At 40.1% G+C, this 13,736-nt stretch overlaps 1 protein-coding gene across 3 annotated transcripts in view; it reads left to right on the forward strand.

Annotated features, from left to right (window-relative positions):
• Pi4k2b (phosphatidylinositol 4-kinase type 2 beta) overlaps window positions 1-13,736 on the forward strand; it is a 36,039-nt gene that overhangs the window by 18,798 nt on the left and 3,505 nt on the right. For 2 of the 3 annotated variants that reach the window (XM_042674788.1, XM_042674790.1), the window contains 3 exons: window positions 772-871; window positions 6,187-6,320; window positions 8,237-8,296. In XM_042674788.1, coding sequence (XP_042530722.1) covers window positions 772-871; window positions 6,187-6,320; window positions 8,237-8,296 — 294 coding nt within the window. Of the gene's footprint in view, window positions 1-771; window positions 872-6,186; window positions 6,321-8,236; window positions 8,297-8,497; window positions 8,532-8,792; window positions 8,866-13,736 lie in introns of those variants that run through there. The other variant, XM_042674789.1, reaches the window with a different exon arrangement.

The following is a 13,736-nucleotide window of genomic DNA, read 5'->3' on the forward strand; positions in this document are numbered from 1 at the left end:
GACCTAATTGTTTGTATGGTATTCTAAGAAAGAGTACATCTCAATAACTTAGTTTATCAAGTGATCTTAAAAATTAATAATGGGGAAGGGATGGGAAGGGGAACAAAAGGAGGAGGCTACAATGCTTAATAAGAAATGTACTCATTATCTTGCCCATGTAATTGTAACCCCTCTGTACAGTATTTTCACAATTAAAAAAAAGTAATAATGATAGGAAAACATAAATGGTGAGTATAGTAATAAATAAGATAATACTTTTTAAAATCTTAATATTTTCAAGCTCTCTACAGAGGAGGAAATGAAAACATTACTGAGCAAAAGTCAATTTTATTTATTTATTTTTTCGGTTGTTCATGGGGTTTGAACACAGTGCCAGAGTACTGTCCCTGAGTTGTTTTGCTCAAAGCTAGTGCTCTACCACTTTGAGCCACAGCACCACTTTCAGATTAATTGTGATGAATTGGCAATAAGAGTCTCACGAAGTTTCCTGCCAGGGCTAGCTTTGAACTATGATCCTTAAATCTCAGCCTCCTGAGTAGCTAGGATTACAGGTGTGAGTCACTAGCACTCAGTCATAAGTCAAATTTTTCTTTACAGAGTTTGTTAAGTTCTGTTTGTTAAAATGGCCTCTTCCCTTCCTGTGTAAAAACTTTAATTTTCGTGGGCTTTGGAGAGAGAATGTCCTTAAACCTCAATTATTACCAAAAATAATTTGTTCTTGAAGGTATTTATCTAGGTTCTTTTATCAACAGTTAGTTTTCTTCTCTTTAGGAAGCAAATTGGATCGATGATAAAGAACTGCTTATTAAAATAGCTGCAATTGATAATGGCCTTGCATTTCCTTTTAAGCATCCTGATGAATGGAGGGCATGTGAGTATTTAGAACTTTCTGTAATTCTGTAATTACCCCTATTCCCAAATGGAAAGGCAACAGAAGTTACAGACACCAAAATAGAGGAGAGCTAATTGAGCACCATCTATCATTCAGTATTGCTCAATTCTAGGCATGTGGACATAAGGAATCACTGTGTATTGTTTGCTTAATTTTGAATTATTGTGTTTGGTTTGATTTTTGCCTTTCTATCAGCCTTGCCCAATGCACGTGGTAGCTGAAGGGTTTTGAGGGTTTTATTTGGTTTGTTTCTTGGTGTGGCACTGGGGAATGAACTTGGCCTACACACTCTCCCTTAGCTTTTTTGCTCAAGGCCAGCTCTCTACCACTTGAACCATACCTTCACTTCTAGCTTTTTGTGGGGAAAGGTGTGGTTAATTGAAGATAAGAGTCTAATAGACTTTCATGCCTAGGTTTGGCTTCCAACTGCAGCCCTCAGATCTCAGGCTCCTGAGTAATTAGGATTACAGATATGAGCCACCGGAGCCAGCTTTATAGCTTCGTAATTTTTAAAGTATATGTGATGTAAGAATTATCTATGTTAATATTTTGTGGAGCTGAATGCTCATGTTTAAGGTTATATTCACTTACAAAGCAGTGTTTTGCAGTGGCTAATGATAGGTATGAAATTGGCTCAAGTTAGAGAAAATACACAGCAAGCCCTAAGAAGTTAACTTAATAAAGGAAAAGGGTTATTTTTGTTTACAATGTCAGAGATTTCCATTTATGTTACCTGATGTTGTTGGTTTGGACTTATGGCAGCACAGTATGGCATGGTAGGAATGCATGGGAAGCTGATCAGCTAGTACAACTAGGAAGTGAAAGAAAAAGACAGTAAAGTACCAAGGCCCAGTGTCCCCTTCAAGTGCATGCCCCCATTGATAGAACTTCCTTCCAGTAGGTCTCACCTTCTAAAAGCCCTGGGGAAGCTAAGTCTTTAATGCATATCTCTGTGGGAGTAGAAGTCATTGAAGAGCCACACTATAATACTGAATTCTAGGCACATAATTTCCTCTGAGCATTACTCTGGCTATACCACAAAATGATACCATTCTCTTGTTCTACTTTTCATATCCATACTTTCTCCTTTTCTTTATAGTTCCTTACCTCCCCCCACCCCCACCTCAGCACTAGGGACTAAACTTGGGGCCTCATGTTTGAAAGTTGGGTGTTCTACCACTTGAACATGCCCTAAGCTACTCTGATTTTCTCTCAGATAGGAGTAATTTAGGAGTGTTTTATTTGATTTTAAAATTTCTAAGTTAAGCACAGGTAAATCATGCCTATAATTCTAGCTACTTAGGAGGTTGAGATGTGAGAATGATGATTGGAAGCCAACCTGGACAGGAAAGCCCATGAGATTTATTTCTTATTAACACCCCCCAAACACACAAAAGGAAGTGTGGCTCAGGAATAATGCCTAGGCCTTGAATTCCAGGCCCACTATTGCCTTCCCCATCCCCCCAAAAATCTAAATTAGTTTGATGTATTTTTAAACTATACTTGTTGGCATTAAGTGTCCATTATTCCTATTTCCCAGTATTATTGCACTGTAGTCTGTGAATATGGCCTGTGTACATTGTTTTATGTAGTTTGTTAGAAATTTTTTGTGGTTTTATATATAGCAAATTTGTAGACCTATATTTGGAAAAAATGTATTGGACATAAGAATTTTTTGTGAAAATACTGTACAGAGGGGTTACAATTACATGGGCAAGATAATGAGTAAAGGCACAAGAATTTCTATCTACTTGCCAACTAAAGTTTGTTCTTTGTTAGCCTTATCTTCAACTTGTTCTTTGACCACTTGTTCTATTTATTTTGAGAGGGAATTAAGGATCACTGATATATATATATATATTTTTTTTCTTTTGGATAATATTGGTGGGCTTGAACTCAGAGCTTGCCAGGCTGGCACTGAGCCACACTGCTAGCCCTATTTTTCGCTGGTTATTTTTACAACAGGGTGTCACATCCCACTCTAAGCTTTAATCCACCTACTTTAGAACTCCACTGGTACACACCACCACATCCAAAAAGTCTAAGGACTTTTCTGCCTGGGCTGGACTTACCTGTACTCTGATCCTCCCAATCTCTTTTATGTAGTGGAGGATGACAGGTGTGTCTCTGTTCCCAGCTATGGATTGAGAATGGGTCTTGAGAACTGTGCTACCCAGGCTGGCCTTCAACTATGATCTTCTATGATACTCTTTGTACTCTTGTTCACAGCTTCCCTAATAGTGATTGATTTTTGTCAGTTGCTTCTTGCTTTTTTGGGGGGCAGAGGAGAGGGTGGTGCATGTTATTTTCATGTATAGATCTAACATTTTTACCTGCCTGGTAGTTTTTGTTTTTAATCTGTACACCTTATCTCTCTGGATATTTCTTGCTTTTCTTATTTGTCTGTTATACTATTGCAATACCTCTTTGCCTTTTGTTTCCTGATACTATTCTATACTTTTATTTTTAACCCCGTCTTTTTTATTTTTATTTTTATTTGCCAGTCTTGGGGTTTGACTTGGGACCTGGGCATTGTCCCTGAGTTTCTTTAGCTCAAGGCTAGCACTCTTATCACTTGAGCCACAGTGCTACTTCTGGCCTTTTCTGTGTATGTGGTACTGAGGAATCCAACCCAGGGCTTCATGCATGTTAGGCAAGCACTCTATCACTAAGCCACATTCCCAGTCCCATCATTTTCTTTTCTTTCTTTTTGCTTTCTTTTTCTTTTTCTCTTTTTTGGTTGGTCATGGAGCTTAAACTCTGGGCCTGGGCACTGTCCCTCAGCTCTCCAGCTCAAGGAGAGCGCTCTACTACTGAGCCGCAGTGCCACTTCTGGTTTTCTGGTAGCTAATTGGAGATAAGAATAGACTTTGTTGCTTGGGCTGGCTTTGAACCTTGATCCTCAGAGCTCAGCCTCCTGAGTAGCTGGACTCGTGCCTGTAATCATTTTCTTTTAAACAACATTTAGCTGAATTTTTTAAAGCCAAATCTGAGGCTTTTAAAAGGTGTCTTTATAGTTTAAAGTCTCAATAAAGTATAGAAATGTTTGAACTTATTCTGCTATTTTAGTTTATTCCATTTACTGTGAATTCTAAATGTGTTCTTTTTTTTCTTCCTGTCTTTGTGGAAGTGATGAGACATCTTGCTTCCGCTTTACATTTTCCTAAAATCATTTGGAGCTTGTATGCAAATTGCATTTAAAAAATGCTAAATCCAAGGTGCCCATAAGATAACTGGGAAATTTTACCAAACATACAGTTGGAAATTAAGGATCTGGAGCTTAAAGAGAATCTGGTATTTACATGGTTGTCTTGGAAGCAGAAGCCATGGTGCTGTTCTCTATCACCCAGGAAACTCAAGGAGAATAAACACGGTAGCCTAGTATCATGCCAGGAACACAAGTACTCAGTAAACATACCATGAATGCTTAATGAAGGAAAGAAAGAATGCAGGGAACAATGACATTGAAAGAGGGAAGGAAAAAGCAACAGAAGAGAGGAGCAGCTTATAGGACAGAAGGTGAACTTTGGAGAGAGTTGTTGCCAAGCCACAGTGGAGGGAATTATACAAGAAATAAAAGACACTGCTCACTGCAGTGAGGTTGAATAGTGTGGGGAGTACAAATGGGCCATGGGAGGCTCTGGGGAGCTCAGGGAAAAAGATGGATGGGGGAAGTAGAAGTTGAAGGGCTAGGGATTCAAAGTGGAGGTGAACAAGGAATAACAACTTTCCTTTATGAAATTGTTCAAGGAAGGCAGAAAGGAAATGAGCAGGGCTGGGGATTGTATGGCCTGCAGGCTGTTATGTAAGGCCCTCAAAATCATTTGGAACATGACAGAACAGACACACATGCTTCTTGTAGACTCTACATGCCCAAGTCCCTGTATTGATAATTTGGGATGACCTACAATGATGTTCTAAATATCTAGTAGTCCTGGGCAGAAATAAGGTTTCTCAACTCTTCAAGAAGATGTGAGCCAGGGGCTGGGAAGGTGGCTCAGTGGTAGAGCTCTTGCCTTGCATGCCTGAGGCCCTGGGTTCGATTCCTCAGCACCACATAAGCAAAAAGAAAAAAAGCCGGAACTGACACTGTGGCTCAGGTGGTAGAGCGCTAGCCTTGAGCTGAAGAGCTGAGGGATAGTGCCTAGGCCCAGAGTTCAGGCCCCATGACCGGACCCAAAAAAAACAAAAACAAAAACAAAAAAAGATGTGAGCCAGAAGAAAAGCTTTGTTTTAGGGTGTATGGTGTAGCTCCCACTGCATGCAAAGGTATAAATAGAAGAGAAATGACAAGGAATTATTCCTAGGACACATTTCTTCCTCAGTGCTTTCTGATGATAGAATTCACTCAAATGGGATTCTGGAATCTGCCTATGTACCATCTCTAGAAGATTTCACTATTGTACAACCCTTTCTCATCTCAGTGAATTTTTATGGCTTCTCTGTGGGGAGAACAAGAATTAGCTCAGCCATGAAGTTTTCTTTTTTTTTTTTCCACCCTTTGGTTTTAAGATTTGAACCCAGGGCCTCACACATGCTAGAAAAGTACTTTACCTCTAGGCTACATCCTTAGTCCACAGCTATGATTTTTTTTTTTTATTGGTTGTAAGGCTTGAACTCAGGCCCTGGGTGCTGTCCCTGAGCTCCTTTGCTCAAGGCTAGCACTCTATCACTTTGAGCCACAGTTCCACTTCTAGTTTTGGAGTGAGTAATTGGAGATAAGAGTTTCACAGGGACTTTTCTGCCCTAGTTGGCTTCAAACTGTGATCCTTAGATCTCAGCCTCTAGAGTACCTAGGATTATAGGCGTGAGCCACTGGGACCCAGCAGCCATGATCTGTTATCTCTTACAGCCTACTTAGTTTGTAATAATTAAAAATTCTAGAACATCTTCATTTCCTGAGGATGTGTTGCTGTGGAGGCAGGGAGCCCAGCATTCAGCCTGGGACTTGAAGAAGTGACCAACCTCTAAACTCAAAACCAAAGAAACTAAAATAAAGTTTTCGAGAAAGGACTATTTGACATGGATTTATTGTTAAATCATTATCCTTTACTAGCCAAAACTCAGAAACAACCAGTTTCTGTGCTTCACCAATCTGAATTAGGTATCTGAACTTGGAATCTGAGTTGTAAAGGATAGTTGTCTTCAGATAACTTCTCTCTCCTTTTAGGGGGACCGCCCAAGAACTTATAGGAAAAAAAAAAACAACAACAGGATGAATGTGAGTCTGAAGATACCATTTTCTGCCTTTGATTAACAGAATGAGTTTTGGTTTATTTGTTCTTTTTTATTAGATCCATTTTATTGGGCTTGGCTTCCTCAAGCCAAAGTTCCTTTTTCTGAAGAAATAAGAAACTTGATTCTACCATATATTTCTGACATGAACTTTGTGCAAGATTTGTGTGAAGATCTTTATGAACTTTTTAAGGTAAATATCTCACTTGGGAGGGTCATTTGTTTATTATTTTGTGGTGCAAAGGATTAAACTGAGGGCTTTGTGCTTACTAGGCAAGTGCTTGGCCCCTAAGCTACACCAACTCCCAACATTAAATTTTGAATGAGCCTAAAGTATGGTAGATCAGACTACCACCTGCTTACATGCAAACAATAGGCATTTCTCACACTTCTGGAGGCTAGCAGTCCAGGATCTCTGCCTTCTTTGTATAAAGGCATTAATCCCATTATGAGAGGTCTATCTTCTTGACATTACTTCCTAAAGACCTCATGTTTAAATACCATAACATTGACAATGAGATTTCAACACATGAATTTCGGGTGCTCAAGTATTTAGTTCTTAAAAGGCACCAGGCCAACCTAAAACTTACAATCCCACAGCACTATTTTTAACCTTTTTTTGGGGGGATGGGTGAGGGGCTTGGTCATGAGGCTTGAACTCAGGTCCTGGGTACTCTTTTGTTCAGGAGCTAGCACTCTACCACTTTAAGCCATAGCACCACTTCCAGTTTTCTGGAGGTTAATTGGAGATGAGTCTCATGAGGACTTTCCTGCCTGTATTGGCTTTGAACTTCCATCCTCAGATCTCAGCTTCCTGAGTAGGTAGGATTACAGGCCTGAGCCACCAGTGCCCTGCTTGTTTTTATCATTTTAGTTTGATGAAATTATGCTAACAAATGTCAACTTCATTGCCCAAATGTAAAAGGTACTTGTCTGTCTTATAGCAACATTATTTTAATTTAATCCTGATAGCCTACTCTTCTGCATTCAGAGAAAAAGAAAATAAAAATAAAGCACTTTATACTGTCTGCATACTACTTTTTAAAGTGTTTGTAAAGGGTAGGTTTCATTAGGTAACCCATGAAGAGAACACCACACTGTATTCAGGCAGGAAAAGTTTATATACCGAACTGCTGCTCCCAACCTGCAAGGTGGAGAGGCATGGCTGAAAGGATACCCACTCCCTGGCCAGTACTTATCTAGGCCAGGGACAGGAAGAGGTGTGGCTAGGTAGGGGGAAAGTGTGGCCACTGGATCTGGATGTGACCTCCGGGTCTGGGGCTTTCCTGTGGTCAGATGGGAGGGATAACAGAGGAGGCCCAGGATGTGACCTAGCAGGAGGGGGAGGTGACTGCTTCCAGGTGTGCCAGTTACCTAGGTACTACAGATACTGGGCGGAAACTTAGCCAGGAGGTAGGGAAGGTGTCTGCACTGGGTCTGTGTGGCCTCGGACACACCTTACAATGTTTAGTTGTGATTATCAGAAAAAATGAAATCATTTTTTTTTTTTTTTTTTGTGGCCCAGGGGCTTGAACTCAGAGCCTGGGCACTATCTCTCTCGGCTTCTTTCGCTTAAGGCTAGCACTCTACCACTTGCTACAGTGCCACTTCCAGCTTATTCTGTTCATGTAGTACTGAGGAATGGAACCCAAGGCTTCATGCATGCTAGGCAAGCACTCTGCTACCAAGCCACATTCCCAGCCCTCTAACATGAAATCATTAAGAACAGCTTTATAGCTTACTAAGAGTATTCTTTCAAATGAGACTACATCAAAATTGAGGGGTTGTTTTTGAATTTTTATAAAATTACCCTTTAAATTACAGTATATGTTTGGTGACCTAACATGATTTAATTCTAAAAAGCCCAAACTCATCAACTAGAAAATCATCTTAAGTCCTTCCTGGTGCCGTAGGCATGGCTCAGTAGAAGAAGTCCCTGATTTCAAACACCATTACAACCATTCCCTACCTCTAGAAATTTTCCTTTCTAAAGCAAATTTCTAATGGTTTTACTGGCTATGTGAAAATTAACTTGATTTTAAATTCTTTATTTGTTTCAAATATATTTATTTGGGCACTATATTAACCTTTCTTCCTTTTCCATAATAGACTGACAGAGGATTTGACAAAGCCACATTTGAAAGCCAAATGTCTGTGATGCGGGGCCAGGTAGGTCTGTTTTTGATGATGTTGTTTATATACTAAAGTCTCATGAGACAGCATCAACTTTCCACTGTGTTAGGTGGAAGACGTGACACTGCCATTGTGCTGATCTGGAGTGGTTCTGATTATTAGAAATGAAGTTGAGTTAAATATTACTTTGCCTCCTCTTTTTGACCTTATTATATAACTAGTTGTTTCCTCCCTCAGCATACTGGAGATGGAACTGGAGGTAGAGTGCTAGGTAAGAAGCCTTATCACCCAGCCATATACCTAGTGTCTTTTCCCCCATTGTGATGACTATTTTACTACCTTTTTCTTCCCCAAATCCACTTCCTTGGACACTTCAAATTCTGCTGTCAGTAGATTTTCTTTTCAGAACATGTTTGGTTTGCTAGAGCACTTAGTAAATAACCATGTCACCAGGGTTGAGCACCAAATTGAATATGGTGGAACTATGTAATTATAACTTGGTCCTCTTACCTTCCTCACCTCCTCTAATTAGAAATACAATGAATTTAAGTGGAGTACTGTGGACTTCCAGGCCAAGCTGACTCATGGATGACATCTGCTTTTTCAACTGTATTCCAAAAGGAAAGCTTGAAATAAAAATAGGTTACATTGGCTTTCAGTCACTTACAAATTAATGTTGCTGATTGCTGCCTAATAATAAGGCAGCTATTAGTTGCTGTTTGTTGCAATACCTGTGGCAAGAAGATACTGATTTGTTGTATTTTATAATTTCAACAAGCAAATGTAATTCATTGTAATTCAGATATTCATTAATCACATATATTTATGTACAACTAGTAGGATACAGCTATAGATTCCACATGGAAGGAACTAGAGAAGTTCAAGAATTTAGCGTTAAAAAGGGGTTGTAGCTGGAGGGCTGGGAAGGTGGTTTAGTGGTAGAGTGCTTGCCTAGCATTCGTGAAGCTCTGGGTTTGACTCCTCAGTACCACATACACAGAAAGATCCAGAAGTGGTGCTGTGGCTCAAGTGGTAGAGCACTAGCCTTGAGCAAAAGAAGCTCATGAACAGTGCCCAGACCCTGAGTTTAAGCAAAAAAAAAAAAAAAGAGTTGTAGATGGAGACATGGCTCAAATTGTAGAGCACAGGCCCTGAGTTCTAATCCCAGGACTACCAGAAATAAAAGAAGGGTTGCAAAAAAATATTTAGAGAGGAAACCATGTCCTGGTTTTTTTTTTCTGTGTGTTACCTGAAATTATTTATTTTGGATATGAGGGAGGTAAAAATCTGTATCTCAGCAAAGAGATCCCTAATCCAAGAGATGAAGAACTCCTAAAGAAAGGGAAACTGACAGTAGTGTAGATTAGCTTCTCAGGTGAGGAGGCCCAAGCCAGGGATCCCAGCTAGGAACCTGTTTGGGGACTGGAAGTGGTTAAATGGTCAGCGGTTATAATTATGCTGCATTATTGCCTTCCCAAAATGAGTTGAGCTAAGTCCCAGTTTGACCTTTTTGCTTCAGAACTTTCCTTGCCCCTAAAGGTCCATCATAGTTTGTTGTTCTTTGCGGGTATTAGTGGATTCCTGGAACTTCATGTAGCCCAAATCCTGCATGTGCTGTGTTTTTCCCTAAAAAGAAATACCTATGACAAAATTTGATTAACAGTAATAGAACACTTAACAATAAACATGCTAAAAATAATCTTAAAATTACAAATTGCTTATGCCTGCGTTTTTCCATTTGCACTATTTTCAGACTAATGTTACTGTAGGAAACTAGAACTGTGAGTATGGGCATAAGTCTCTGGGAATTCTTATATTATTTTATTTATTTATTTTGTTGGTTGTGGGGCTTGAATTCTGGGCCTGGGTCCTGTCCCTCAGCTCTTCAGCTCAAGGCTAGTGTTCTACCACTTGAGCCATAGCACCACTTCCAGCTTTTTCTATTTATGTGGTGCTAAGAAATCCAACCTAGGACTTCATGCATGTGAGGCAAGCACTCTACCACTGAGCCATCTTCCCAGCCCCTGGAATCTTATTTTATTTTATCTTATTTTTTTTTTTTTTCCCTCAGCTCTTCAGCTCAAGGCTAGCGCTCTACCACTTGAGCCACAGCGCCACTTCTGGCTTTTTTCTTTTTGCTTATGTGGTGCTGAGGAATCGAACCAAGGGCCTCATGCATGCAAAGCAAACGCTTTACCACTGAGCCACCTTCCCAGCCCCTGGAATCTTATTTTAAATAAATGCTATAGATATTTTGTGAATTAAAGTTCGTGCATGAGGAATTAAAGTTAAATTAAAACCACCTGCATGAAGGCTGGGAATGTGGCTTAGTGGTAGAGTGTTTGCCTAGCATCCATGAAGCCCTGGGTTTGATTCCTTAGTACATGAACAGAAAAGGCCAGATGTGGCACTGTGGCTCAAGTGTATAGCTCAGGAACAGAACCCAGGCCCTGAGTTTAAGGCCCAGGACTGGCCAAAAAAACCCCACAACAACAACAACAACAAAAAACTACCTGTGTGAGAAGGTGGGAGGCCCTCCACTCTTAGGTTAGATGCAGAAGTGCAGGTGGGTTTCTTTTGTGCATTTATTTGTAACTGTCTCATTTACAGAGGAGTTAGATATTATGAAAATGCATATAATAAAATAAAAAATGACAAGATCAAGATCTGGGGAGAAAGAAAGAAAATTATAGTGTCTTAGCTATAGCTTTTAAGTTAACATTGTTTTATCTTGTTTTCAATTTTTAATTTGATTTTGAGCATCCTGATAACTAAAATGAAAAATGCACCCTGACCATATATATTTGATTGCATAATTCTCTGGTTTTAGCTGGACTTTTTTTTAAAGCTGGCCTTAAAAGAGACTATCATTATTCTAAAGTACATTAGCACTTAGGAAACAAAGGTTTAACAAGAAAAACAGGAAAAGTGTATTTTGGGTTTTTTTTTGTTTTTTGGTCGTGGGGCCTGAACTCTGGGTCTGGGCACTGTCCCTGAGCTCTTCAACTCAAGGCTAGTGCTCTACCACTTGAGCCACGAGCCACAGCGCCACTTGTAGCTTTTTCTGCTTATGTGGTGATGAGGAATCAAACCCAGGGCCACATGTATGTTAGACAAGTACTCTACCACTGAATTACCTTCCCAGCCCAAGAAGTGTATTGTTTGTCTATATCCAGACAACTGAATCATTTCAGCCAGTTTCTGTGTGTGTTTGTGTGTGTGTGTGTGTGTGTGTGTGTGTGCGTGCGCGTGCACGTGCATGCACATATGCCAGCCCTTGGCTTGAACTCAGGGCCTGGGCATTGTTCTACAGCTCTACTTCTGGTTTTTAATTATTAGTCTTTCTTCTTTTTTTTTTTTGCTGGTCATGGAGCCTGAACTCTGGCCTGGGTGCTGTCCTTCAGCTCTTCAGCTCAAGGCTAGCACTCTACCACTGGAGCCACAGCTCCACTTCCGGCTTTTTCTGTTTATGTGGCGCTGAGGAATCCAACCCAGGGCTTCATGCATGCGAGGCAAGCATTCTACCACTGAGCCACCTTCCCAGCCCTACTTCTGGTTTTTTTAATGGTTAATTGGAAATAAGAGTTTCACAGACTTTCTTGCCCTTGCTGACTTTGAACAATGATCCTCAGATCTCAGCCTCCTGAGAAGCTAGTGTTTACAGATGTGAGCCGCTGGCATCCCACAGAACTTGGTTTTTTTTAATCAGCATATTGAGTAGAAATAGTATAAACTGAATACAAAGGAGAATATGTGGTTTTATGTATTCAGTACAATAATTCAGCCAACTGAAAGTTGAGGTTGAGGCTTAGTAAACTAAAGAAATACAGTGTATATAGAAGTCCATGGTTTTAAGTCATCTATCGGCTTTTGCCATAACTAAGGCATTCCTGTCAAGCTATCTAGTGTGGCATCTGTGGAGAATTTTGTTATTTCATCTTGCCTGCACTGTTTGTTTCATCTTGTTTTATTTTTTGGTTGGTTGTGGGGCTTGAACTGTGGGCCTGGGCACTGTCCCTGAGCTCTAGCGTTCTACCACTTGAGCCACTTCCAGTATTCATTCTGGTGATTAGAGATAAGAGTGTCATGGACTTTCCTGCCCCAGCTAGCTTTGAACCGTGATCAGGATTACAGGCATGAGCTGCCTGGCTTCATCCTGTTTTTTAAAATAATACTTTTCTAGATTAAGCATATGCTAAGAAATTTGTATATCCATTTGTAAATTTGTAAATCAATATGAGGGTTGTTGGGAGAAGAGGTGTAATTGTTGTTGGGGGAAGGGGTCAAATTACTGCATTATGGGTACTTGCTCCTGTGACTGTTGTTTCTAGCTGAGTTTGTTTTTTTTTTTCAGAGCTCACGTGGGTTTTCAGCTTCTTTTCTCACCAGTACAGTGCCTGCTCACTCCACCAATGTTTCTTTCTTTTTTTTTTTTTTTTGGGTCCAGTCGTGGGGCCTGAACTCTGGGCTTGAGCGCTGTCCCTTAGCTCTTCAGCTCAAGGCTAGCGCTCTACCACTTGAGCCACAGCGCCACTTCCGGCTTTTTTCTTTTTGCTTATGTGGTGCTGAGGAATCGAACCCAGGGCCTCAGGCATGCAAGGCAAGCACTCTACCACTGAGCCAACTACCCAGCCCCCACCAATGTTTCTTTACATGAATGCTAGATTATTGGGTGCCTTCAAAGTCCAGGGAAATGTTTACAATCAGGCTAAATTGTTATTTTATAACTATTTGAAATTGATAGTCTAATAGACGGATTCACTTTCTTGTACCTTTCTGTCTTTGGAATTCTGTGTAAACAACCATGTATTGTTTTTGTTGTTTTATTGTCAGTCATGAGGTTTGAACTCTGGACCTGGGCACTCTCTCTCTCAGCTCTTCAGCTTAAGGCTAGTGCTCTACCACTTGAACCACAGTGCCACTTCTGGTTTTCTTGCAGCAGTTGGGGGAGACTACCAGGGGGGCAGGTGATTGGAGATGAGTGTCTTTCCTGCCCAGACTTTCCTACCCAGGCTGGCTTTGAACTGTTTTCCTTAGATCTCAGCCTCCTGAGTAGCTAGCACTACAGGTGTGAGCCACCAGTACCTGGCAATGTATTAGTTTTTAGACTCAGGAAAATATTATAAACTGTTATTCAGATATATTTAGACTAACAACTTTAGAATCAAATTATTTTAACTGAAGGAGGAAACTAACCAGAACATTTCATTCCTTAGCCATACTGGTCCATATTTTATGTTCATAGTATAAAAAAATTAAATGTCATTTTTTTTCTTGTTACTCAGATGTAGTCATCCCAAAGAATTTTTAGGAAAACTTATCATAAACCATAAACAATATCTAATTACTGTTGCTTGAAATGGCTTGATAATGTTGAATGTTTGAAATCTAGGATATAATTTATCAAATTTCTGCTATTCAGAGTATTATAACTCTTACCTGTTACTCTGGCTTTATGTGAAAACTTTTGCTGCTT

Source organism: Dipodomys spectabilis, unplaced genomic scaffold, assembly GCF_019054845.1.
Source record: "Dipodomys spectabilis isolate Male_0828 unplaced genomic scaffold, ASM1905484v1 ptg000021l, whole genome shotgun sequence".
NCBI lineage: Eukaryota > Metazoa > Chordata > Mammalia > Rodentia > Heteromyidae > Dipodomys > Dipodomys spectabilis.